This window comes from Cebus imitator, unplaced genomic scaffold (genome assembly GCF_001604975.1).
Source record: "Cebus imitator isolate Cc_AM_T3 unplaced genomic scaffold, Cebus_imitator-1.0 Scaffold15, whole genome shotgun sequence".
NCBI lineage: Eukaryota > Metazoa > Chordata > Mammalia > Primates > Cebidae > Cebus > Cebus imitator.
This window is the reverse complement of record NW_016107330.1, coordinates 8,945,698-8,972,335: the sequence shown is the minus strand read 5'-3', so window position 1 is coordinate 8,972,335 and position 26,638 is coordinate 8,945,698. Positions and strand designations below refer to the sequence as shown.

The 26,638-nt window shown below is 52.5% G+C and overlaps 1 protein-coding gene across 2 annotated transcripts in view; it reads right to left on the bottom strand.

Moving 5' to 3' along the window:
* Window positions 1-26,638, bottom strand: part of PAX7 (paired box 7) — a 115,022-nt gene that overhangs the window by 47,355 nt on the left and 41,029 nt on the right. For both annotated transcript variants that reach the window (XM_017505787.2, XM_017505799.2), the window contains exon 5: window positions 6,788-6,987. In XM_017505787.2, coding sequence (XP_017361276.1) covers window positions 6,788-6,987 — 200 coding nt within the window. The remainder of the gene's footprint in view (window positions 1-6,787; window positions 6,988-26,638) is intronic.

Genomic DNA, 26,638 nt, shown 5'->3' with positions numbered 1-26,638 from the left:
GGCCTCCTGCCTCTGTGCTTCCCCAAAGGACCTATGACTCCATTTACTTGTTTCTTTGTTGTGCTGCTCCTGATGTCCCTCTCGAGGCCAAGCTCCATGGGACAGAGGCCATGCATCCCTTGCTCAATGCCTGGAGCTCAGTGAGTGTTCACGGAATACTTGTTGAATGAATGAAAGAGCGAATAATGAATGAATGAATGAATGAACAAGGGGAGGCAGAGTTGGCTCTGGAGTATCTTTGCTGGGGCTGGGGCCACAAGGCTTGGTTGGTGTGCCATCCTGATGTAGGGATGAAGACCCCAACCTCCCTGGGCACCTGATCGCCCAAGACCACCAAATCTCTGGACAGTATCTGCCAAGATGGAGGAGGGCAGGGCAGCCAGGTAGAGGGAGCTTTCATGCCCCTAGTGTCATCCTTCCAGGGTGGAAAAAGCAGTGTTCAGCTTCTCAGTCTAGATAAACAGAGCTGCTGCCTCTGACTTGTTTAGGGTTCACAGAGATAGGAGAGGAGGCAGCCAAACCTGGAGGGAAAACAACTGACCCCCAGTGGATTTAAAGTCTGGTCTTCTCCCCACTTCGGCAGGGCACTGAGGGCTACCCCAGGGCACCCTAGTGTGGGAGGGATGCTAGAGAGGGAGCCCTGCAAGGGCAGGCCTTGTCTCCGAGCTCCCAGGCTCCCGTGGGGTGGTCTTTGTACTAATTCAGTGTTTCCCAAACAGTGGGCCTCCTACCTCCGCTCCATGTTGGAGAAACAGAATTCAATAACCAGGACATGAGGTTGGGAAAGTTATTCCACTCCGCTTCTCACCCAGGCCTCCTGGGCATGGGGAGCAGGGAAGAGGAGTTTGGTGCTAATGCATCCTCAGCACCTTTCTAACCTGTGCTAATCTCCCTTTTGAACGCAGGGAGAGGAGGCATTTGCAGGTGACAGCTTCCTGAAAGGCTTTCATCATGTTGTTTTGTTTTCCATGTGTGCGTGTGTGTGTGTGTGTGTGTGTGTGTGTGTGTGTGTGTGTGTGTACAATTGCCTTCCCTTTATGGGAGTGTTGTGCATTTTTATTTTAAAACACATAGATTTCATTGAAAAGTAAATAATAGAGATAATATGTGAACGTGGCAAACGTCTTGGAATGGGTTGGAGAATGCTGGGCATTTGGCATGCGCCATTCTAGTTTGTTATGTCGCAGCTGGTCCTTAGGTGCAGCTCTTGTCTTTTCCTCAAGAAAAGAATGCTGAAGAAAGTGGGAAGCATTCTTCCTCCTTCCCCTCCCTTCTCCTTCCTTCCCTTTCTTTTCCTACTCTTCCCTTCCTTCTTACCTTCTGCCTTCTGGCCTCAGACTTTTACTGGGACTCCTCTCTGTGCCAAGCAAGACACAGGCTGGAGAGATGGACAGGACCCTGTCCTAGCCCTCAAGCTGCCTTTTGCCTGGGCACGAGTCAAAAAGAAGCTGCTTTTCAGTGCAGTAAACCCGGATGAGGTGACATGCAAGGTTAGATAAGGAGCTCAAAGGAGGGGCTTCCAACTTTGCCTCTCAGAATCTGGGAAGACTTCCAGGAGGAGAGGGCATGCCTTTGTTGCCAATTCTGTCATCTCTTCTTCCTTCATTGCCCTATATCCCGAGGTCCATATCACTCCCAGTACGCATCTCCCTTCCCACTAAGTGTAACAGGATGATTGAGAGCAGGGACTCTGGAGCCAACTGCCTGGGCTGGAATTCTGCCTCTAACTCCTAAGATGGGAAAGTTTTTCTTTTCCCTCTGTGCCTCAGTTTTTCGTAAAATGGGGCTAATAACAGCCACCTCCTACGTGGTTCTGGACCTCAAATGAGTTGGCGGCAATGTGCTTAGAACAGCATCAGCTGCATGTAACCATCCTTCTGCTGGAGACCCTCTGAGATGGCTAAGCTGGGAGGGTCTCTGCCAGCATCTCCTGTGAGCCGCTGATTTACAGAGGGCAAAATAAATGCTCTAAGAGGGACAGCGACAGCCCCAGCACCCTACCCAGAATCCTTGGTCAGGATTGAGTTCTTTGAAAGCAGGGGCTGGGTTTTATTCTTCATTTCTGATCCTTCTCTCAATGCCCCACGTTGTGAGTAGGGTACAGTTGCCGCCGTCTGCGGACGGAGACCAGTACTCCAACTGGCCCGTCTCTTCACGTAGCACAGGGGAAACGGAGCTGAGCAGACTGACTGGTTCAAGTCCCAGCACAGTCACTTATGAACTGTGTCCTTTTTTTAATGTTTTATTTTTGTGGCTACATAGTACATATGAATATTTATGGGGTAGAGGGGATATTCTCATACAAGCATACAATGTATAATGATCACATCGAGGGTAAATGGGGTATCCGTCACCTCAAGCATTTGCCGTTTGTGTTACAAACAGTCCAATTATACTCTTTTTTTTTTTTTTTTTTTTTTTTTTTTTTGAGACAGAGTCTCACTCTGATGCCTAGGCTGGAGTGTAATGGTGCGATCTCGGCTCACTGCAACCTCCACCTCCCAGGTTCAAGCAATTCTCCTGTCTCGGCCTCCCAAGTAGCTGGGATTACAGGCGTACACCACCACGCCCGGCTAATTATGTATTTTTAATAGAGATGCGGTTTCACAGTGTTGGCCAGGATGGTCTTGATCTCCTGACCTCGTGACCTGCCTGCCTTTTTTTAAAGGTACAATTAAATTATTATTAAAAGCAATGCATCAGGAATGCTACCTAGTACTATTAAGAGATTCGGTATAAGCTGTTAATTAGTAAATCTCTGTAGTGCTTCCACAATGGAATTTCTGTTCAGAACATCCCACCCCTACCCCGAGCAAGCAGCAGGCTTCCAAGGACCGCAAAGTAAAGAGGGGCTGTGTACAGCCCTAGTTTCCTGGTGCTGGTCATCTGAAGGATGGGGGAGTTGTCACAGGCAGTTGTGGGAGAGGCCATGAGGTGACCTTGGGACCTATCAGCTCTGCAGCCTCTGTTTCTAGAAGAAATTCACAGGCTCAGGGTTGTAGCACCCAGGAAAAAAATGGACCGGTTCACCTCTAAGGGAGACATATGTATCACTCCAGAGAAAGAAAAGATGGGTTTCCAGGCATGGGTTCTCCTGCCTGACATCCCCTTGCCTGCCCTTCCCGTGGCTCTGTCTTTCTCCTGGCTGAGGCAGAGGTGTTGCAGGCAGTGGTGACATCCAGCAGGTTTCAAGCAGAGGCTCCTGGCCCCGGCAGGGAAGCAGGGCTGGAGGGAGCCAGAGGGGATGACGGGCCACTTTTTAGTGACCAGTTCCCTGGCTGCCATCATGTCTACCTGTGCACGTGTTTATGAGAATGCCAGCTTCAAGACAGCAGAGATTTTTGCCCGGTGAATCCCCAATGCCTAGAACAGCGCCTGGCACACAGCAAGGACTCCATAAATGACTGCTGGGTGAATGCACCTGGAGCTGCAAAGGTGGCTAGAATTGGAGTTGCCAAGAACAGGCAGAGTTTTAGTAAGAACCCCCACTTCTGGCATTTCTGTGTGCAGGTACTTCCATTTTGTTTTTACAGGTAATCATTTAATCCTCAGAGCAAGGGAGACATTAATATCATCATCTTGCAGGTGAGAGACGGGTGGAGGGTGGAGAGGGGAAGAGGTGGGGCTGGAATCCAAATCTAGGCATTTGGCTCTGAGCCTACCCTGAACCAATCCACTAACCCCCACATCTCCCAGAGCCACCGAGATGAGATATTACAGGATGGGAAAATCCCAGAACCACAGACCTTTAGAATCAAAGACCAAGATGTAAAATGTATGAAGTCATACAATCTCAGCAGTACTCAGGGGACTTGGAGGTCTTAACTCCAGGGTCCCTGATTGACTGGACCCTGTGCTTTTGTTTGAACACCTCTGGTCATGGGGTTCTCATCACCTCACAAAGCATCCCTGACTGTCAATAAATAAGGGTCCAAGAACTGTAAGGGACTTAGTGATTGTTGAGTTTCATCCCCTTATTAGCGGATAGAAAATGAAGTCTCAGGAGAGGAAATTGACATGTTGAAGGTGACACAGCTGACGGAGGCAGAAACCCAGGAGCTCTCAGTCCCAAGCTCTCTTCCTATAGACCTTTATGTTGGACTTTAGATGCTCCTCTCCTGACGCTGGCCCTGGGCTCACCCCCTGGGGACTCTCAGAGCAGCTGTGTCCTTCAAGTCTCCACTTCTCCAGGCTAAATGCTCTTGATTTCTTTTTTTGGTCAACCTTTGTTTATGTATGTATGTATGTATTTATTTATTTTGAGATGGAGTTTCACTCTTGTTGCTCAGGCTGGAGTGCAATGGTGCGATCTTGGCTCATTGCAACCTCCACCTCCCAGGTTCAAGCCATCTCCCACCTCAGCCTCCCAAGTAGCTGCGATTACAGGCATGTGCCACCATGCCCAGCTAATTTTTTTTTTTTTTTTTTTTAGACAGAGTCTTGCTCTGTTGCCCAGGCTGGAGTGCAATGGCATGATCTCCGCTCACCACAACCTCTGCCTCCTGGGTTCAAGAGATTCTCCTGCCTCAGCCTCCAGAGTAACTGGAATTACAGGTGCATGATGCCATGCCCAGTTAATTCTTTTGTATTTTTAGTAGAGATGGGGTTTCTCCATGCTGGTCAGGCTGGTCTCGAACTCCCAACCTCAGGTGATCTGCCCACCTCTGCCTCCCAAAGTGCTGAGATTACAGGTGTAAGCCACCGCGCCAAACCCTTTGTTTATTCTTTAAAAACTCAACACTTTTTATTCCCTCTTCTCTGAGAAAGCTCTCAGGCTAAGTGGGGAGATCCAGCCCTATCCTGGGACAGATTCTGGTCTAATGGGGAGTCCTGCCTTGTCCTAGAGAGAGCCCCATGCACTGGGGAAGCCCAGAGTATGATAGGAAGTCCACAAGGCACAGGAGGCCGGCCCAGCCCCCTCAGGATGGCTTCGCCTGCGGTCTGGCTGCTTCTCCGTTCCCAGACCCCCTCCTTCCGTGGACCTTGAGTGACACCTGTTTCTGAGTCCCCTGGGCCAATAAAAGCACTGCTCTGACAGCCAGGAAATTTTACAAGGAGCAGTCAGGCTTCAAGGTGGTGGGAAGCCGCCGTGGCCTCCAGACAAGGGAACAAGAAAGCGCCCAGGAATGTGCCCAGGAGAACAGCTGCAGGAGGATCAGAGCGGGAGGGGGGCCTGGAGCCAGGCAGCTCGGATATCACCTCGGACAAGAGGGGAGAGAATGAGATGAGCTGGCTGCCGACGCCTGCCCCCTTCCCCTTGGGGTCTCCCTCAAAGGAAGGGAAGGGCCCCACTCTGGGAGTGGGGACAGGGGGCCGACGGGTGTCCGCTGGGTCCTGGAGTGCTGAACACCCCTTGCTTCTAGGATTGTCCCAGTTGCTTTCAAATTCCAGCTTCTGACTCAACTTGTTCCTTCCCCTGGATGGAAAGGATGTGGGTTTTGCCAGCTGCTGGGCCTGGCTCAGCCCCCATCCAGCACGGGCCCCTGGCCAAGCTGCTTCTCTGAACTTCCAGTTTCTGCACCCGTGGCTTGCAGGGGGTGACCATACTGACCCGACAAGGTGGTCTGAGCTTCCACCAGGTCACGTGTGAGAAGCAGCCCAAGCAATGCCAGTGGCACCAAGTGGGTGCCAGGCAAGGGCTGTTTCCTCTGGGACAGGAGTGCTCGCTGTCAACAGTTTGGGGCGGCCCCTCTGCAGGCCGCTCTGACTCCCTGAGCACTGCTTAGATCTGGTAACGGGGATCTTTCTCCTCTCTCTATGCCTCCCCATCCATGGAGAAGGCAGCCCGGGAGTTGATTCCCGCAAGAACCATCCATCACCACCTGTCCCAGTTCTTCCTCCTCCATCCCCAACCCTCCAGCCTCCGCCCTTTCCCATCAGGCCCCCAGAGAGGCTCCTGCACTTGGAGAACAACTAACTGTAGGCCTCCTGGAATTCAAGAGCTTGGCCTGGGGAGGTGAGGCAATACCCCCAGACCCCCTGCGGCAGGCCTTTGCCCCAGCCACCAACCCAGGGCAGGCTAGGCAGTCCTCAGCAGTTTCTGGGGGTTGTGTCGACAAGCAATTGTCAGAGGCTCTTGCTCTTCTCTCCTCTCCTTCCCACATGCTGAGGCCATGGAGGGGATGTTCAGGGTCTTCAGGGGCTGCCCACCCTGCCCTGATGCATCTAACCTGCCTGCCCAATCTGCTTGCATGCTTCCCATAATGGGACACTCATCACCCATCTGAGCAAGCTAGGCTTGTTTGGAAATTTTCCTCCTGATCACTTCCTCTGCTCATCAGAGATTTGGAGGTTTTTATACTCCCCAAACCCTCTCTTCTGGCTGAACTAATGCCCTCCCTCCCTCCCTTCTTTCTTGCTTTGTCAGATGGAGTCTCGCTCTGTTGCCCAGGCTGGAGTGCAGTCGGCTCACTGCAACCTGCCCCTCCCCAGTGCAAGTGATTCTCCTGCCTCAGCCTCCCAAGTAGCTGGGATTACAAGCGCCCGTCACCACACCAGGCTAATTTTTGTATTTTTAGTAGAGATGGGGTCTCACCATGTTGGCCAGGCTGATCTTAACTCCTGACCTCAAGTTACCCACCTGCCTCAGCCTCCCAAAATGCTGGGATTACAGGTGTGGGTCTCCTAACTCTGCATTAACTGCTGGTGGCATTACTTGTCTATGCAACCCCCTGAGCCTGGTGCAGACCACCAGAGGGGGTCCCATTAAAGCCACTGACCTTGGCCATCCCGAACTTCTGAATCTCTGGAGTATACCTGCAGCACCAACACCGGGATGCCTCCTCACCTGCACACGCGCCTCGGTCAGCTTGGTCCTCTGCGCCAGCTCCTCACGGGTGTAGATGTCTGGGTAGTGGGTCCTCTCAAAGGCCTTCTCCAGCTCCTCCAGCTGCTCGGCCGTGAATGTGGTCCGACTGCGGCGCTGCTTGCGCTTCAGCGGGAGGTCAGGTTCCGACTCCACGTCCGAGCCTTCATCCAGCCGGTTCCCTACAGCAGGAAGAGAGGGAGGGAGAGGGCAGGGGCTTAGAGAGATGGCAGGGTTCTGGGGTCTGGGAGGAGAGCACAAAAGCACATGTTTGCCCACCTAGGTCCTGTCACTGCACTGAGGATCAGGCCCCTCCTAAGCACAAGGAGGAAGGACGTTCCCCGGCACTGTTTATCAGTGTGAAGGTCGCAAAGCAACCTCCATGCCCAACCCTAGGGGACTGCTTAGATGCTTTCTTGCAAAGCCTTTCTCTTAAAAAAAAAGTCCGCCCTGGTTGGGTATTTTGGTTATTTCCACTGCCATGCAAGGAGGTCCATGACATAAGACTCAAGGGGCGGTGTCATGGTGAGATACATTTGACAAAATCCATAGAGCTATATTCTCAGTTAAAAGGGCGGAATTTTACTGTATATTAACTATACCTCAATAATCCTGACTTTAAGAAAAAGCCAGCCAGGTATGGTGGTTCATGACTGCAATCCCAGCATTTTGGGAGGCTGAGGCAGGAGGATTTCTTGAGCCCAGGAGTTCAAGACCAGCCTGGACAGCATAGCAAGACCCCACCTCCAGAAAAAAGTAAGAAAATTAGCCGGGTGTGGAAGTGCATGCCTGTAGTCCTAGATGCTCAAGAGGCTGAGGTGAGAGAATCGCTTGAGCCTAGGGGTTCCAGGTTAGAGTGAGCCAATCACACCATCGCACTTCAGCCTGGACAACACAGCAAGACCCTGTCTCAAAAAAAGAAAAAGGCAAGGCAGAAACCAGTGTGCAAAGATAGATCCCACTTTTGGACAAAGCACACAGGACACATTAGGAAGCACTGTACCCAAAAAATAACCGATGCTAACCTCCAGGGCGACAGGACTTTTGTTTTCTTCTGTATGCTTGTTTAAACAATAGTGATGATTTAAACAGCAACGTATTGCATCTTAGGAAGGAAAGAAGGAAGGCGGGAATAAATCAAGCGAAGGAGAAAGCAAGTGGATGCGTCCAGAGCTGCCCATCAAGAAGCTTAGATTCCAGGCTTGGCTCTGCTCCTAAATGCCGGTGACCCTGGAAAGGCCACCTTCCCTCCTCGGGCCCCACTTTCCCCATTTGTGACACGAAGGGTTTGGATTAGGTGACTTCCAGTGACAAGCTCTTTCTGGGATGTCCCATGGTCTCTGAGTGATCCCCCCAGGCTAGAGGAGGAGACCTCAGCTGAATGACCTTGGTCAAGACCATGGACCCGCTCCATCATCCCCACTAATTTCCACCATGGAGGCTGGGGGTGGGTGAAGGCCTTTTGCTTCCTGGGCCTGAAGAGCACAGAAGGTTGGAGCCAGCTTGCTTCCCAGGCCTGGTTGGGGTTATCAGGCCGGGAATCTGTTTTAGCCCTGGGCCCAGGCCAGGGAGGCTGCAGGAAGTGCTGCTCAGCCTCCTTAGCTGTGGGGGCTGACATACCCAGGGACTAGCTCCCTGTCCCCATCAATCCTATGCCTCCTGCCCACCTCTGACCCAGCAGAGGGGATGTTGCAGGGCATCTCCCAGCGAGGGCTCCCCTGGGGAGCTGTGGGGAGCAGGGAGAAGAGGAAGGAGAGAGGGAGATGGGAAAGGGAACAGACACTCAGTGGTTACCTTCCTCCCCCCGACTCCTGCTCTCTCCTTTTTCTCATTTGCCTTCACTTCGTTCTCCCCCTTCCTCTCCTTCTCCATCTCTGGTATTCCTGGAAGCGCTCTTATGTTTTTGTCATTCACTCATTCACTCCGCCCCCCAAAGCGTTTATTGAGTACCTGGTATGCACCTGAAGGGTTTAGGTAAGCAGTGGGCAAGGTAGGACCTGAGCCTTGGGCTTGAGGCACTCAGCCTGAGTCAAGCTAGACGAGCCTGGGAGACCTCGTGTTGGCACCAAAGATGGGAGAAACTGAGTCCCAGAAAGGTAACTTGAGGTGCACTCAGATGCTGCTCCCCTCCCCGACCCCTTCCATCACTACAAAGCTCCCCTTTCTCCCCATTGCTTCAAGTGTTAATTATATAAATAGGCCTAGGCCCCTCCCCCAAGGGGCAAACCCCTCCTCTCCTCAACAAAAACAAAAACAGAAACTAGTACAGCCTTAGACGTTAGTGGAGGTGAAGGGAGAGGCACTGCAGGCAGAGGGAAGGGCACCTGCAAAGGCCGGGTGTGTCACAAGGCATGCTGGGTAATCTAATCATGGGGCCACATTCAGAGCCAGGAACCAGGTGGTTGTGGCCCGGGGGTGTGGGAGGTCATGTGCCTGGAGGGTCATCCATCTTGGCAATGCCTCTCTGCCCTGGGCCCACTTCCTTCCATCCTGCTATCTTCTCCGTTGGAAAGTTATCCTTGCTTTTTGCTGGCCAGTGCCAGGTGGTTTCTGACTGATGCCATGCCACACAGCAAAGGAGCAGATTGCAGGGGAGTCCTGCCTTCATCGTGGCCTGCCTCATCCCCAAGGGCAGAGACCTGGGGCCGGATCTAGCCCCCTCCTCTGCCCTTGCCCTTCCTGCCAGGGCTGCCAGCTACCCAGCCCCCCAGTCACTGTGGGGAGACCATGGTGGGCACAGCTGGCATCCTGGGCCCCTTACCCCCTATGACTAGGGCTCCGAGCTAAATACAACTAATGCCAAGGATTCAATTCCTGAAATGCACTGCATAACCTCCGTGTTCTGATGGTGACAAAGAGAGCCAGCCTTTGGGGCTTCAGAGGAAGGGAGCAGGCATTTGTCAGGCAGGCAGGGAGGTCAGCCCGTGGACGGAGAATGGGGCCCAGATTCAGTTCTCCAGTGAGGTTACTGGAGCTCAGATAGGAGTTGAGTGGGATGGGGAACCGAGTTGTGGGGAGTGCAGTCTCTGGGCAGAGATTGTCCTCAGAGCTGTGAGGTCAGAGACGAGGGCAGACACAGGCCATACCCTCGGAGAGCCCCAGGCTGATGGAGGATGAACAGCCTTGTCCTGGGAGAAATCCTAGTCTTTTAAATTTATTTTTCATTTTTATTTTGCTCTATCACCCAAGTTGGAGTGCAGTGGCGCCATCCCTGCTCACTGCAACCTCTGCCTCCCGGAGTTTAAAATGATTCTCGTGCCTCACCCTCCCGAGTAGGTGGGACTACAGATGCGTGCCACCATGCCCAGCTAACTTCTGCATTTCTAGTAGAGACAGGGTTTCACCATGTTGGCCAGGCTGGTCTTGAACTCTGGTCTTGAACTCCTGACCTCAGATGATCCTCCTGCCTCGGCCTCCCAAAGTGCTGGGATTACAGGTGTGAGCCACCGTGCCGGGCCTGGAAATCCCGATCTGGTTGAGTCTCTGTTCCATTCAGCTCTAGAGCAGCGCTGTCCAATAGAAGTTTCTGTGATGATGGAAACGTTCTAGGTTTGCAGTGTTTAATATGGCAGTACTAGCCACAGGTGGTTCTGAGCACCTGAAACCTCCGTACTGCAACTGAAGAACTGCATCTTTCACTGTATTTAATTTTAATTCAAATTCACACAGTCACGTGTGGCTGGTGGCTACCACCGAGGCCAACACACGCTGAGAAAGTTATGAACACAGTTGTTCTCTTTTTAACAAAGAGAGGGCAGGCCCCAAGCTCATAGCTTCCTGTGTGAAAATCTCTAGGTAGAACTTAATAACGTTGCTTGTTTTTATGCTTTTTATGTTTTCTATGGTTCCCATCGCTTTATAGGAAATGATACTCATTTTCCATTCATAAGAGCATTAATATCCTTGAATTAGTTTTTTTAAAGGTGCTTTTAGGCTGGGCGCAGTGGCTTACGCCTGTCATCCCAGCACTATGGTAGTCTGAGGCAGGCAGATCATGAGGTCAGGAGTTCGAGACCAGCCTGGCCGATATGGTGACACCCCATGTCTGCTAAAAAATACAAAAATTAGCTGGGTGTGGTGGCACACACCTGTAAGTCCCAGCTACTCGGGAGGCTGAGGCGAAAGAGTCGCTTGAACCCACGAGGCAGAGGTTACAGTGAGCTAAGACCATGCCACTGAACTCCAGCCTAGGCAACAGAATGAGACTCCATCTAAAAAAAAAAAAAAAAAAAAAAAGTGCTTTTGGATGAAGAAAAATATTAAGGAACTAATAGGAAAAGATATAAGGTTGTGATCAATATCATGAATGCAGTTAGCAAATGACCAACATTGATTTGCTTTATGCCACTGAGCAAGAAAATTAAAGGTGCTTCTGCCAAGCCCCCAGCCTCAGCGCCTTCTCATGCCTCCTCTGATCCCTCTGTCCTGCAAGTCACCTGCAGCTTTCTAGACTCACCATGGAGTTCTGGGTCTAATTCCTTCCTGTCTCCCTGTCCCTCCCACCCCTTATTCCGCAGGGATTTGGGGAACTCCAGAGAGATGCGTGGACCGAAGCCCAGACTGCGGAAGGCCAAGCAGGGCCCACAGGTCTCTCTTGTCTGAAAGGAGCTAGCCTGATCCTCGTGGATGTTGGAGGTTGCCATAACAACCCTCTGGATACTGAGTGGGGAGGGCAGAGCTCTGTCTCACTGCCTACCGACATCCAGAGAGATCTTAAGAGAACAGAACTGCAGTTTGTTTTTGACTTCAGCCCCTGAAAAAAAGCTTCCACCACCTGCCTTGGTCAAGGTCAGGGGAAGAGACCCCCCATTCTAAAACCTCTCTGCCAGCCTTCATAACTCTGTGAAGCTGGGACTACTGACTCCTTTACAAACAGGTATACCGAGGCTCAGAGAGGTTCAGTCACTTGGATGGAAGACACACAGCCAGTAAGCCCTGGAGAGTGATGGGCAAGAAGGGATAGATTGGGAGGGAGTTTGAGGGCCCTCTGGGGCAGCTCCAGTCTAATCAGGAGCCCTGGTCTTGGCGGCCTGACACCTGGGTTCTCGGTTCTGTCTTTCCCTAGTTATGTGGTCTTGGACAAGCCATTCTCCTTCTCAGGACCTTGGTTTCCTCAGCTATAAAAAGAGGATAACAATACATCCTCCTATGCCTCCCTGGATGGCTTTGAGAATGGATTGAAATAAAGATGATGGGCTGGGCGTGCTGTCTCACGCCTGTAATCCCAGCACTTTGGGAGGCAGAGGTGGGCAGATCGCCTGAGGTCGGGAGTTCAAGACCACCCTGAGCCACAGGGTGAAACCCCATCTCTACTAAAAATACAAAAATTAGCCGGGCATGGTGGTGCATGCCTATAATCCCAGCTACTTGAGAGGCTGAGGCAGGAGAATCGCTTCAACTCAGGAGGTGGAGGTTGCAGGAGAATCACTTCAACCCAGAAGGTGGAGTGAACTGAGATCACCCCACTGCACTTCAGCCTGGCGACAGAGTGAGACTCTGTCTTAAAAAATAAAAATTAAATAAATAAATAAATTAAATAAAGATCATGGAAGCAATCTGCAACTTCAAGGACCCATGAAGGCCATTCCTATTGTTGGTGCTGAGGATATTGACAGTGGTGATGACAGAAGAGAAAGAGGGTGGAGAGCACAGGGCCAAAGCAGCGTGAGAGGGGACACAAAGAACCCCAGTGCCACCACATCAGCCTCGCTTCAGCTTTCTGCACACCCACTTTCTTGGGGTACCCTTTCCCCTCCCTACCCCTGGAAACGCTTTTCCCTCAGAGTTGAATTAATCAGCAGGATTAGGTGGAATTGGCCGGAGAGGCCCTGCTGGCGAGGGCTAAGTCTTCTTGTGCACCAAAAGCTGGTCACCTCAGTGAAGCCTGGGCAGCCGGTTCGGAGAGGGGGTCATGAGGAGAGTGAACGTGGGGATGCATTCATCGAACGGCAGCCAGATTCAGGGTGCGGAGTGGGGAGCAGCCTCGTGGCCAGCCTCGACTCCTGACCCCATACTCTCAAACAGCTAAGGAATGGGATGGTCCCAGGGGCTGCCGGTCTGGAGATTGCCCCAGAAGAGGATACAGGGAGAGGCGCTGTCTCTGGGTTCCTGGATTCTGGCTTCAGTTAGGGATGTGCGACAGCCCATACTGAGCAAAGGAGAATTGCAACCCCTACCTGAGAGACCTCCTAATCTCATGGGGGAGAAACAGCCTCTGTTTTAGAAAGCTCCGAGTCTGATGGAGGAGGTATCACCCCTGTCTTGGGGATTTTCCAGTCCCGTAGAGGAAACACTGCCGGAAGAACCAGGGCACAGGATAGACAAAACATCAAGGCAGCTCATAACGCATTAAAGCAGCAGAGCACAGGACAGAACGAGGGTCGGAAGCTGCTGGGAGCAGTTTACGTTGTTAAAGCTTTGGGGTGGGGGAGAGGAGCAGGAGCAAGCTCAGCTCCAGGCTGAGGTGATGATGGTGACGGTGCTGGACGGAAGGTTGCCATGGGCGGATCTCATCACCTCTCCCTCAGCCTCTGCCTCCTCCTTCAAAGCCTCCTTTTACAGCTACTGACCTCTGGAAGTCATCACTGACTGCCAGGGTGTGCCAGGAAGCCTCAGCCACGCCAGCAAGGCCTGAACCACCATTGGCCCTGCCCACGTGTCCCCACCCACTGTGCCATCCTGTTCAGTTCCCTGTCCAGCCAATCACGGCTTCTGTGAGGGAGTGAGCCAGGTGGGTCTTGCCTTGATGCCTTTGAACATGAGCTTCCCCCGCTCAGAGCGCCTTCCTTCTTCCTGGGAGTGCACACCCAGCACCATCCAGCTCTTGGGCCGCCTCCCCCAGCAAGGCTTCCTGGGCCGACCCAAGGTGATATCAGTTCCCCTCCTTGGGGTTCTCAAAGTTCATCAGGAGACACTGAACTTGACTGTTGACGGGTCTGTCGGTCTCATTGGGCTGGGAGATCCTTGAGTGTGGCAGGGACTGTGCCTGGGACCCCGCACGTGCTCAGTAAAGGCCTCTTGGATGAACAGAGCTTGGCAGCACGATCATACAGTTCCCCTTGAACTCGGACACGCTGCAGCCGTCAGCCCCTTGCACTTGTGCACAGCACTCTACAGTTTACACGCCCTTTTGTTGTCCCAATACAGTCTGCCCCATAAGGGGAGGGGAAGGCAGGCAGTCTTATCCCCATTTTACAGATGTTCAATGGAGTCCCGGGGCAGTGAGGCTGCAAAGTAAACCCAGGGCTCGGGGCTTCCAGCCCGGAGAAGGACAATTTGCCTACAGCAAGTTCCCGGGTACGGAAAATTCCATCTCTGATCCTGAAAACCAATGTGGCTTCTCTTCCCTCCCCAACCTTTCCCTTCTCCCTTTTTTTTTTTTTTTTTTTTTTTTTTTTTTTTTTTTGCCAGAGGAAAAGCCTTGAAATAAGGTGGTCACAATCTCTGGACCTACCCAGCTCACAGAGGACCAGGAGGGAGCCGACCCATCTCTAAATCACGCACCCCGGATCAGTGGAGGCCAGCAGTGGCCCTGAGGCTTGAGGTCCTTCTCTCAGCCTCCCTCACACCCCCCAGAAACCCTCCCACCCCTGCTCCTGCGCTCTCCTCTCCCGCAGCCTCCCAACCCAGCTTTTATTGCAGTTTAACATAGGCCCCGGCGTGGAGCTGCGGCAGAGAAACGAATCACATAATAGTTGATATGCGTTTTAATCAAGTAATTCGGGCAGAGCTGAGAGCTGGCGAGTGTGGGCCAGGCGTCCCTGAATACCAAACAGGCCTGGGCGCAACTCTCAGAAAATGGAAAAGTCATTTACAGCTCAGCTGGGGGTCCGGCAAGCCGGGGCCAGGGCAGGAGCCCTCCCTGCTCCTCCGAGGGAACCGCTCAGCTGTAGCCAGCACACAGGGCGGTGCGTGGAGCTTCAGCATGTCTGTGGGAGTCAGACGGCACGCAAGGACAAGGCGACGGGGAATCGAACCGAGAGGCAGGGGCTTGGACTCCAAGTTCAATCTCCCTGGGGGCCCAGGAGAGGATAAAGCATCCCACTGCAGTCCACTGCTGCCCACACTCCTCTTGGGTGCATGTCTCAGCGATGGGCACTACACCCAGCCAGCACTGTCCTTCACACCCCTGTCCTCTCCCTTCACGCCTCCCCTACAGTCAGCCCAGCACCCAGGCCAGGAGATTGTGAATCCCTGTTAGCTTGGAACCTGTCCTGTCATCTGACCTCCCCACCTCTTCTTGGACTCCAGCCGCCACCTTCTCCCCCAGCAATGGCAGGCCTTCGCACAGGCTGTGCCCTCTGCTCATGCCCCTGCCACCCTCCCCAAGGCCTGGTGAACTTCTGCAGTTTGCAGCTGGTCAGGCTGAGGAGAGCGGGCACTGAGGAGCACAGACTCTGCGCTCAGTCTGTCTGGATGCTGTGGCCCTCACATGTGCAAAACACAAATAATAACAGAGGCGCCCCGACCTTCCCTCAGCACGTATCACAGTCAGACCCGCTACATATTCTGTCCTGTCATCTGTCCCAAGCACCCACCCAACACCCACTGCATGTTCCACAAGGACGGGCATTCTTTTTTTTTTGAGACAATCTCCCTGCGTTGCCCATGCTTGAGTGCAGTGGCTCAATCTCAGGTCACCACAACCTCTGCCTTCCCGGATCAAGTGATTCTCCTGCCTTAGCCTCCCTAGTAGCTGGGACTACAGGCGCCTGTCACCACACCCGACCAATGTTTGTATTTTTAGTAGAGACGGGGTTTTGCCATGTCGGCCAGGCTGGTCTCAAACTCCTGACCTCAGGTGATCCGCCCACCTCAGCCTCCGAAGTGCTGGGACTACCGGCGTGAGCCACCGCGTCCCGCCACTGGGCACTGTTGACTGTTTTTTTCTTCGTTGCCGAATCTCCAATGCTCGGCACAATTGGGCACTCAAATTTTGTTGCATGAATGAATGGAAGATGAAATAAGTTGGTATCCTATGGCGCATGAAGTAGTGCTGGGTTGGTAGCAACGGAACGTTCAAAGAAAATGAAATTTACAAAGACAACAGTGCTGGGGACAGGTAAGTCTTCCTCGGTGTTCTCCTCCCTCTGGGTCTAAGGTATCCATAGCTGCATCCTCATTGCTGGGACAGAGCAAAACTGTACGCGTTTGATTCATTTCAAATGTCTGGGCACCCACTCAGTCCCAGTGTCTGGGAGTTTGAAGGTGAAATCAACCCAGCCCTACTCTGAGGGTGCAGGGGAGATGGGTGGATGGGAGGCCAGTCCTGGGTGGAGCCACTGAGCTGCGTGCCTGACCAGTTGGCCCTGCTCTGGTTTCTGGCTGTACCTGACCACTCCCCTGACCCCCACCTGCTTCCCCCCACACACATAATCCCCTGTCCTGGTGAGCAGGGACCCCAGCCAGGTGACCTGCCCCATCCAGGCAGCTGGGCAGCCGTGAGGGGCCAGGTGGAGAAACAGATTAAGTGGGGGTACAGGAGTAGGGAAATGGCTCTGCATATCCCCCTGAGACCCGTCCTTGACAGATGGGATCTCCATCAACACCTAGGTCCTGCCTGCCCTGCCCCCACAGCCCCACAGCGCCTCCTCTCTCCCCTTCCCCGGCAGGCCCAGGAGGGGCCAGGAATGTCTTAAGGCCACAGCACATCTGGAAAGTCCATTACCTCCAACCCTTGGACCAAGGCTACACCACAGAGTTGCTGGCCCCAGAGGAGGGGACAGGAGCTCAGAGTCTCAGGGACTTGCCCGGGGCCACTGTCCGGAAGGTGGCAGGGCAGGGATTCTAATGTGGGATTTTCTAGGGCTGGAGTCCTGCCTACTTCACGTGGCTCCCCGCCCACCCAGTTCTCCACTGGGAAGAAGACAGGGTGAACTGGAATTGATCCAGTGGAGAACTCTTCCTGTTTCTTCTCAAAGGGGATTCTAGAAAGGGGACAACATGGCTCCTCCCCCACCACGGGGCCCAACAGCTGGCAAAGCAAGAGACCCCTCCATGCTGATGTCTGAAGGGTCCCACGGGCCCCTAACCAGAGCCCAGACCTCAGGCTCCGTGGCCGGGTCCTCCGGCTGCCCCAGAGGCCTCCTGGGGGCCGGGAAGCATCGGCAACGTGAGGATACAAATAGGCTCTGTGAGACTCCAAATTCTACGCTGTCTCCCAGGGACTAAGAGGCCCTCAGGTTCAATTTCACTCTTCCAACTCAAGGAGAGGAGGGAGGGAGGAGAGTGCCTGTCGGAAAGCCAGAGTTGGACTCTCACCTTGTTCACAAAACTTTTTCTTCTCCAGGGAGCTCTCATGGAACCCCATCAGGCTGCGTTTTAAAATTCTAAGCCCGGCCAGGCGCTGTGGCTCATGTTTGTAATCCTGGCACTTTAGGAGGCCAAGGTGGGGGGATCGCCTGAGATCAGGAGTTTGAGATCAGCCTGACCAACATGGTGAACCCCACATCTTTACTAAAAGTACAAAATTAGCCAGACATGGTGGTGCCTGCCTGTAGTCTCAGCTACTTGGGAGGCTGAGGCAGGAGAATCACTTGAACCCAGGAGGCAGAGGTTGCAGTGAGCTGAGATCGCACCACTGCACTCCAGTCTGGGCAACAAGAGCAAAACTCCGTATCAAAAATGAAAATGAAAATAAAATAAAATTCTAAGCCCTAAGTAGATGATTTGCACCACAAAATGTGATGGAAGTGGAAGCTGCAGTGGGGTATTCTCTGTGCTAACAGCATGGTATGGCCCTCAGACACTAGAGGGCACTGTGTATACATTTCTGCCGGGAAGGAGCCTTTCCAGGAAGAAGGAAGTAGTACTGCTTGAAATGGTACTGTGTAGTTGCATGGGCAGAATTCAGAGCCCTGTATTCTCATGACGGACCCAGAGCTCTTTCTTCTGCACCAAGCTGTGAACCAAGCACAAGGGCACATATGGGAGAGAAGAGAAGGGGTGTAGAGGGCTGGAACCATCTGAGCCAAGGGCACCTAGGGAAGGCTTCCTGGGTGCAGGGAGTTCAAAACCAAGGTCCTCTCCCTTGAAGCAAGAGGTTGAAGCTGAAGATGTCACGAGGACCTTTCCAACTCAGTCTCTTTAACATGCTGGTGTCCTATGCAGCTAATGTGGGGTTTTGGAAGGGGTGGCAGCTGTGGATTAGTGAGGAGGGCGAGGTGGGACATTTTAAGAGGGCACCTTGGGAGTAGGGGCAGGCCTGCTCTATGAGAAGCTCAGCTCAAACTTTTTTTTTTTACGACGGAGTTTTGTTCTTGTTGCCCAGCCTGGAGTGCAATGGCTCGATCTCAGATCACTGCAACCTCTACCTCCTGGGTTCAAGTGATTCTCCTGCCTCAGCCTCCTGAGTAGTGAGGATTACAGGTATGCATCACCACGCCCGGCTAATTTTGTATTTTTAGTAGAGATGGGGCTTCTCCATGATGGTTAGGCTGGTCTCAAACTCCCAACCTCAGGTGATCCACCCACCTCAGCCTCCCAAAGTGCTAGGATCACAGGCATGAGCCACCATATCTGGCTCAAAATCTTTTACACTCTTCCTGTGACTTTAAGGCCATCTTGAAATTCCTTGCTAGTTCTCATTCACTTCACTCATGGGTTATGTCAATCATTTACTCACCCAAGTTATTTAAGCAGCAGGGAGAGCAGCTTTTTGTGGGGCAGGACGGAGGTCACTATGCTGCTCCTAAAGGGCTTACAGAGTGTGGTGGAGGCAGCCGAGGGCTGGCACTGGGGGGAGAGGTGGGAAGGGCAGAGGAAGTGGAGCTAGACAGATCTGAGTTCAGATTCGAAAACTGCCTCCCATCAGCCATAACTCCTGAGTATGTTTAAGTCCTGAGCCCCATTCTTGTTCTTTCTAAAGGGCGAGAGTGATGGGAGGTGAAAAGGAGGAAGGGAGGTGAGGAAAGCTGGATGGAGGCTGAGCTCCCGGCCCTGTGGGTGACGGGCGCTCCTGGGCTGGCCCGCCTGCCAGCCACCACGCCCAGACCCAGTCTCTCCTCTCCTTCAGAACGGAAGCCTGGCAGATGGGGAGCTGGCACTCTGGGCTCCTCCGTGACCTGCTGTGTGAGCCTGAGCATGTCACTTGTCACTTGTCCTCTTGGAATCTCCATCTGTGTATCCATTGCCTGGGAATAAGAGCCGCCACCCTGCCTACTCCCCAGGGCACTGGTGGGGCTCCAAGGGTGGGAATCTCGAGAAACACACAGAGAGAGGCACCTTGATTCAACTGTCCCAGCCCCCCACTAACCTAGGAAAGTGACTTCATTTCTCTGCACCTCAATTTCTTCATCTGTAAAATGAGGAAAAGAATAGTACCAACCCTATAGAGTTGTCATGCAGGAGATGAAAGGAATTAACGGCAAGGCAAGAACAGTTCCAGGTACTCAGTAAGCAGCCAATCAATGGTAGCTGTTACCATTGCTGCTGTTATTATTGGCCCCTCCACGCAGTGCAGACTTATTTTCCTTCTGTGTCCCTCAGAGGCAAGCACAAAACACAAAGGCAAGGAATGAGTGCATGAATGAATTAATGAACAAATGACTGAATGAATGAATATGTCTTTGTCATCCCTTCCTTCTTCCATGGTGGAGGCTTTGCACAAACCAAGCCATGCCCACAGACCGCACATCCATCCCATCCCATCCTTTTCCTGGAAATCTGTCCTGGATGCAAACGGTACCTACAGAGAGGAGAGGGACAGGTGGCATCAGGTAAGTGATTCATCTGCAGCACAAATGCTGGAGGCACGAAGAAGCCAGAGGAAGACGGATGCCCAGGAAGCTGGAGCAGAGGAGGCTTCAAAACCAGCATAGAGGAAACAGCAGCTGGGGCCCCAGTGGCCAGACGAAGCTGCCCGGCATGGCGAGGAAAAGGCAGCCCGACCACCCATCCGTGCCCCACAAAGTGACTGTGAAAGGACCACATGGCTGAGAAGCCAAGCCCGCTGGAGTCCTCCTTTTCTCCCTTCCCGCATCCTCACCCCCCTCTGTGCTGGAGCCCTGGGAGGCAGAGGGGCTGTGTCCAGTTGGAAAGTTGTTTGGAGGTGAAGATGGAAAACGGCTTTGGGCATCCTCCCACTGTCCATGTAACTCCCTGCTTCTGGGCTCAGCCATGAAGAAGGGCTTCGGCCTGGGACTCACTCTACCCTGAAGATGGGGCTCTGTGAAGCCACACAGCGTTCCCCCGTGGGGCTGGGTGTGAGGCCGCAGAAGAAGAAACATTCAAGCCCCTGCTAGCTTCGGCCGTCCTGAGCACCTTTCCCGTAGCAAGTCACATCACCTCACTGCAACTCTCATCAGTATTTCTATTAGCCCCATTTTACTAAGGGTGAGGAAACTGAGGCTCAGATGGGTTAAGTAACTCAATGGCAGAGTGACCGTGAAGGCCGGGCAACTGGTCCCAGTGCCCTCTTAACCATCGAGGTGCCACTTCTGAGCCTGCAATGCGAGGTGAGGCACCCCCCGACCAGCTCAAACATGCCCACCCTGCAGCACCGCTTCCAGGCTCCACACCGGCTTGCACGCTAGGACGATGCCCCCAAATTAGTTCCTGTTGTCTATCCTCACCATCCTCCCAATCTGGACATGAAGGCCACCTAGTCCATGAAGCCCTCCAGGACTGCCACATCCAGAGAACTCTGCTTGAATCCCTGGGGCATTTGCTGCCTGCGCCGTCCTCTCAGCCCTCAGTATCAACTCCTGCTGGAGTTGATAGTTTTAGTGCGTATGTGTGGAAAGGCCATCTCCCCATCAAACTGAGGACACCCCAGGGCAGAGATAACACTTTTACAATAAGACTGGGAATTCCTGGAGGATGGAAACTCTATGTTTTCTTATACTGGGCATTATCTGAGGGCAGGGGAAAAAGGAAGAGCTCTGTAGTTCCTATCATTCTAGAATGCTTTTAATAACAGTCTATATAGGAACTGCAGCCATCAGTTAAATAAAGAAGCCATGGACCCTCGTCATCACACACACACAGCAAGGAGAACTGATGAAGCTTCCCCAGAGTCACAGCTTCTCCCCCAGGACTCTGTGCCAGTTTCTTTTCCCTCCGGAGTTATTTCCATCCTTCCAGCTTCCCGTCTATCCCCACACTTCTATCTTCCTTCAAATAGGCCTCCCAGGAAAACTCTGAAACCTAACATTCTGTGCACCTGACAAGGTGTACAGAGAACCACGTGCCCACAGGTGTTCATCAAGCACCCAGCGGTGCCTCACAAACCCACACTAACAAAGGCTACCGCAGTTAATGTTCATCGAGACAGGAGCTGGGGTCTCAGGATCCTGCCACCGTGAGTGACCCACTCTCTGAAAGATGCGCAGGCTGTGGGCTGGTCCTGGAGTGCTGATGAGAAAGTCAAGTAGGATTGCTGGAAACAGAAGCCCGACACCCCCACCATGGGGCAGATGCTGTAATGGAGGCCAGGCCGCCTGCCTTAGAAACAAAAACTCCACATGAGAAGTTCACCCAAGGAAACAGACTTCACCCTCTGGAGACACCAACACTGAAGCCATCAACTTGCTTATTTACCCTATTGCAGTCTCCAGGAACGCCAGGTTTAAACTGAGTTGTCATGGCTGAAATGTCCCCTGAATCATCTACAGTCAACCAGCACACCCCCTCTAGATGGGAGCACTCTTCACCTTGCCCAGATGAGCGTCCTCGGGAGCCTGCGGACTGGCTGTAAAGATGAGGGGACTTGGGGTTGAAACCCTGAAGTTGGTCCCTGGCTTTACCTCCAACTTGCTGTGTGACCTTTGCCAAGTCTAAACCCCAATCTGAGCTGCATTTTCCCCACCCCTAAAACCAAGGGGTCCTCCTGGATCTCCAAGAACAACCTGAGAAGGGCCTGGGCTGCATCTGATGGATAAACCCCACCTCCAGGGTCCAGGACAGTACCGGGCACACAGTGGGGCTGGCTTTCAACATGGCCTGTTGCAAGAGAAAGGCTTATGGACTGGTTGGGGCGGGGAGTTTCAGAGGGGACTGGGATCCTAAGAGCGTGAGCTACAGGACACCCTGAGATCAGCTGCTTCCTGTGGGGGAGGGGAAGGACCGATTTCATCACCCTCCCATTCTGCCTGGGGCCTGCCCTGCCTCCCAGGATCTCCCAAGCCCCCCCTTTCCCTCTTAGGAGTGCGTTGGGGGGAAGCCTTATCCTTCCCCTCCCTTCCCCTCTCCTCCCCCACTACCTCTCCCCTCCCCCGGCGAGTCATGGGCCCCTTGTGTCTCCGGCTGGTCGCTGGGCAGCGAGAGGCCTTTCATGGTGCATTCTCCCGCTGCCCCCCTCCCCACCCTCTCTCCCCAGCAACCCCATCCTGTCGTGCCCCCATCAATCTACTGCAACCCAGCCCTCTCCAGCTGGCCTGGCCGGGCCGTTCCCAGGCAGAGCAGGTCCACAGTGGAAGGTGGTGGAAAAATGTGGACAAATTTCTGATTTGCAACACTCTGGGAAAGAGTTTATTGCCATTGTTTGAGGACGAATGTATAAATAAAGCAAGGCGAAGATGGCAGGGGGAGGCTGGTGAAAGGCAGAAAACGAGAAATTTTATGGCCATAAGGAGCGTACTCTAATGGTGATTTTTGAGGCACTGGACCATGGTAGTTACTTAGCCAAATGATTGCTGTGAAGCTGGGCGAGGTGGCTTATTTCTTAATTACTGTTATGCATTATGTCAGGCGGATGCCCCAACCCTGGAAAACTTGGTCCTGAGCAGACCCCGGCTTGGAGCCAGCTCCTGGTGCTGGGATGTTGGCGGGCGGGCAGATGGGAAGCTAAGTGGGGACCGTCACCTGCCCTGATCAGGGCAGTGTCCCTGGGGGCTGCTGCATCTCCCTGCTGTCCGGGCTCCTGCCCCCCGAGACACCACCCAGAGAAGGGTCAAAGAAAGACTGGAACTTAGAGCCACGCCTCCAAGATGTTAGTTCGCTCAACACATCGGGGTTGAACACAGGTATGAGCCCCGTTCTGAGCTAGTTATGAGAGCTGTGGCAGAAAATAAGACTTCAAAAGCTGTTTACGAAAAGCAGCCGGGGGCTCATTCCAGCTTCCTGGCTGGGAGTCTCTGTAAAGCTGTTCAGAGCCCAGGATGGCAGGTAGGAGGGGCAGCCTGAGAAGGGGGCCTGGGCTGTATGTGATGGATTCATTACCCCACCTCCAGAGCCCAGGACAGCACCAGCACACAGTTGGCTGGGGAGAGGAGAGATGCCCTGAAATGACACAGCAGTGTCATCTTGGCCAGGTACGTGGCCTCTCTGAGCCGCTGACCTTCACCTGTAAAAACTGGGTGGGGCCGAATAGTCCCTTTTTGGTTCTAACATCTTAAGAGTCTGCGATTCTAAGATGCTGTGGTTCTGTTGCTGTCAGAGTTGGCGGGGCTGATTTTTCCAAGGCAATCGGCACGGGCCTATTGGACAGTTTCAACTTCTTTTTATGGTTGGCATGTGTCAGGTAAGGCGGCCACAGAGGAATGAAGGGGGCTATTGAGGGTCTCTGATGTCCCAGGAAGTCAACGTGCACTACATCCTTTCACAGAATCCTTACCAGCATCTCATGGGGTGAGTACTCTTTCAAACACTCGGAAAGGTGTGGAGGCTTGCTCAGATGCTAAGCAGCAAAGTCTCCATTGAAACCCAGGTGGATCAGACACCAAAGCCAATGAATGCGTTTCAAGTAAAGCAAGCCGCGCCCCCAGCATCCTCTGGACCACCTGTGAAGTGTTAGCAGCATCAGAATCACCTAGAGGGTCTCTGGAGACACAGGTTTTGGGCCACACGAAGGAGCCTAGGAAGTCTCATTCCCAGCAAGTTCCCAGATGCTGCTCCCGCTGCCGATGCAGGGCGGGGGAGGGGGGTCACACTTTGAGAACCCCTGTTCTAGAGAAATGCAGAGAAAACTACCACCAGCAAATAAACAGGACCATGCTGCTCTGTGAAAGGGGGCAAGAGCCCAGGGAGAAACATACAACCCCTCTCATCCATCATCACAATGGAAAAAGAGGGACAGACAGCCATGCCAAGCCCTAGCCCCTCATGGCTCCAAAGCCCTGGATCTTTTTCACAAGAGAAGGGTGGAGCCGATGCCAAGGGGGCCAGCTTGGAGGGGGAGCTCCCTTCTCTGTGCTGTTCCTGCAACTTGCCATGGTGGCTGTGTCATCAGATTCTTGACAGCCCACAGTCAGGAATCCTGCCTCCCCAGCCTGCCCTGGTCCCTGGACTCACCTCTTTTTACTCCTTCTCTGCACTCTGGCTCTTTCCCAAAGTCCCCTTTCTCCTCAGCATCTTTCCCTTTGTGTTCAGCAATCAGGTGTGTCACTGGTATTTGCAACGGGAAAGAGCTGTCATCTTCTCGGGAGAGTAACCTTTAAAAGGCTGAAGTCAGGAACCACAGCTGACACCTACCTCCTCCATGAACTGTCTTCCAGCCTCCCCTCTTGAATTATTTGAAGGAACCATGTTTCCACTCCATGAAGATAAAGATTTTTATCTGTTTTATTCATTGCTTTATCCTCAATGCCCAGAAGAGGGCCTGGCCCATGGTAATTGCTCAACAGACATTTGTTGAATGAATGAAAGAATTAACTAGATCTGTGCAAGAAAGTGCCATGTTCCAAATAGTTTGCTCTTCAAGCCAACGTGATTGTTGGTGAGATGTTAGGATTGTTTGGCACAATAATTTCATTAGAGATGTATTTATGCAACACCAGGCACCCGGCCTCATGCTGAAAGTCCCAGCTAGCCAGCTGAACGGTTCCAAGAGGTCCAGGGGATTGACACGCTAAAGCAACACACAGGTACTACGTCGATTCCCCCTTCTGCTTCCAGATGCCTCAGCCACTCAGAGCCTCCAAATGCAAATGCAGTGTTTTCATTATGGCTCTAAAACAACCTCCCCTGCCCGTGGAATCCATCATCCACCCTGGGGTTTGAGTGTCTCACTGCAAAGAGTCAGACTTTGGAATGGGTTCCTGAAGGAGCCACTTTTTAAAGGAGTTAAAATCCAATTTGATCCTGCTGTTTACGCCTTTTCTAGTTTGATGCGTTTTAGATAAAAACATTTTTTTTGATCAATAAAAATAAAATCTGTTACTTGCACCCTGGGGCAATTATCGCTCTGAGCCCAGTTGACTGAATCTTAATCAAATAAATAATGTTATTTTCCCAAAATGTGGCCAGCCATAGGTGAGGGGAGGGGGTATACTCTGAAAACACCCTGGTGCTGAGAGGGCACAGGGTCATGCCTCTAGATATTTGGGGATGGACAAAAATGTGTTCATTTAAGGGGCTGACACTGTGGGATTGGGCTTCTCAGTTCTGAGGAAGAAGTGCTCCTCTCCATGGGGACAAACTAGTGGTAACAGGTGTCTACGATGCTTTTGCCTTGTGCTGGGTACTAAGCTTTGCATGCATAATTGGCATCATTCCAAGCACTCAGAGATGGTAGGCATCAACATTAAACCAGTCCTAAGGAAGAGATTCGGAGAGGGACAGTGATTTATTCAAGGTCACACAGCTATATGTGGCTGGGTCAGGATTTGAACCCAGGTCCGTCAGGATTTGAACCGAGGTCCGCCCTTTCAGAACTCATGCTACAGACCCCTTGTCACTCCATCTCCCTTTCACTAAGACAGGGCGGTGAGGAGGCCTTGGAAATTGCATCTCATGCACCTGCCAGTGGTGCTGCGTCTATCCTCTTTTACCTCGTCTTCCTCCCATCAGCACCGTGCTGCGCTTGCTCCAAATAGCCCTGGTGGAGGCTGCATAAAAGACTAGTGCTCTGGCTGGGTGTGGTGGCTCACGCCTGTAATCCCAGCACTTTAGGAGGCCGAGGCGGACGGATCACCTGAGGTACGGAGTTCAAGACCAGCCTGTCCAACATGGTGAAACGCCCTCTCTACCAAAAATACAAAAATTGGCTGGGCACGGTGGCACATGCCTATAATAGCAACACTTTGGGAGGATGAGGCAGGTGGATCACCTGAGGTCAGGAGTTCAAGTCCAGCCTGGTTAACAGGATGAAACCCCCACCCCCAACAAAAATACCAAATTTAACCAGGCATGGTAGCATATGCCTGTAATCCCAGCTACTCGGGAAGCTGAGGCAGGAGAACTGCTTGAACATAGGAGGCGGAGGTTGTGGTGAGCCGAGATTGCATCATTGGACTCCAGCCTGGGCGACAGAGTGAGAATCCATCTCCAAAAAAAAAAAAAAAAAAAAAAAAAAAAAAATCCAGTTCTCTCCAGTCTGGGGCTGCATTTGGGAGGAGGGGACGTGGATGCCTATCTGGGAAGATGCTGCATCACATGCTTCCTGAAATTGATGTGGAAGGACACACACCTCCTGCCGGCCACGGTGTGTGCATGGTGCATGGTGCACCCTTACAATCCTGAGCACATTTATTTCCTGTTGTATGTTTCTGAACAAAAAATGTTGATCTTTTATTATAAGAATCTTATGTACTCTGTAAGAGATGGGGGAAGGGGATGGCTTGGTGGCCTCAGAGGCTAAGCTAGACCTGTAATACCAGGAGGCAGGGGACCTGGTGGCTAGAGTCAGAGGGGCAGTGGTGAAAGAATAGGAGATGGCAAAGGGAGATTCTGGAAGTGAAGGGTGTTATCAAGGGTGCGTGGGAGGAGGAAGTTGTTAGGGTTGGACATCGAGCTGGTCACCTGGGTGAAAGAGAAGGGACAGACACAAATCCTCATGGAGTGTTCCCTACGTGCCAGGCTCTGCTCAGACATTCCAACATTTCATCTTGACAGCTACAGCAATAGGAACTTCATTATTACCATTTTATTTAGGTATTTACTTTTTTTTTTTTTTTT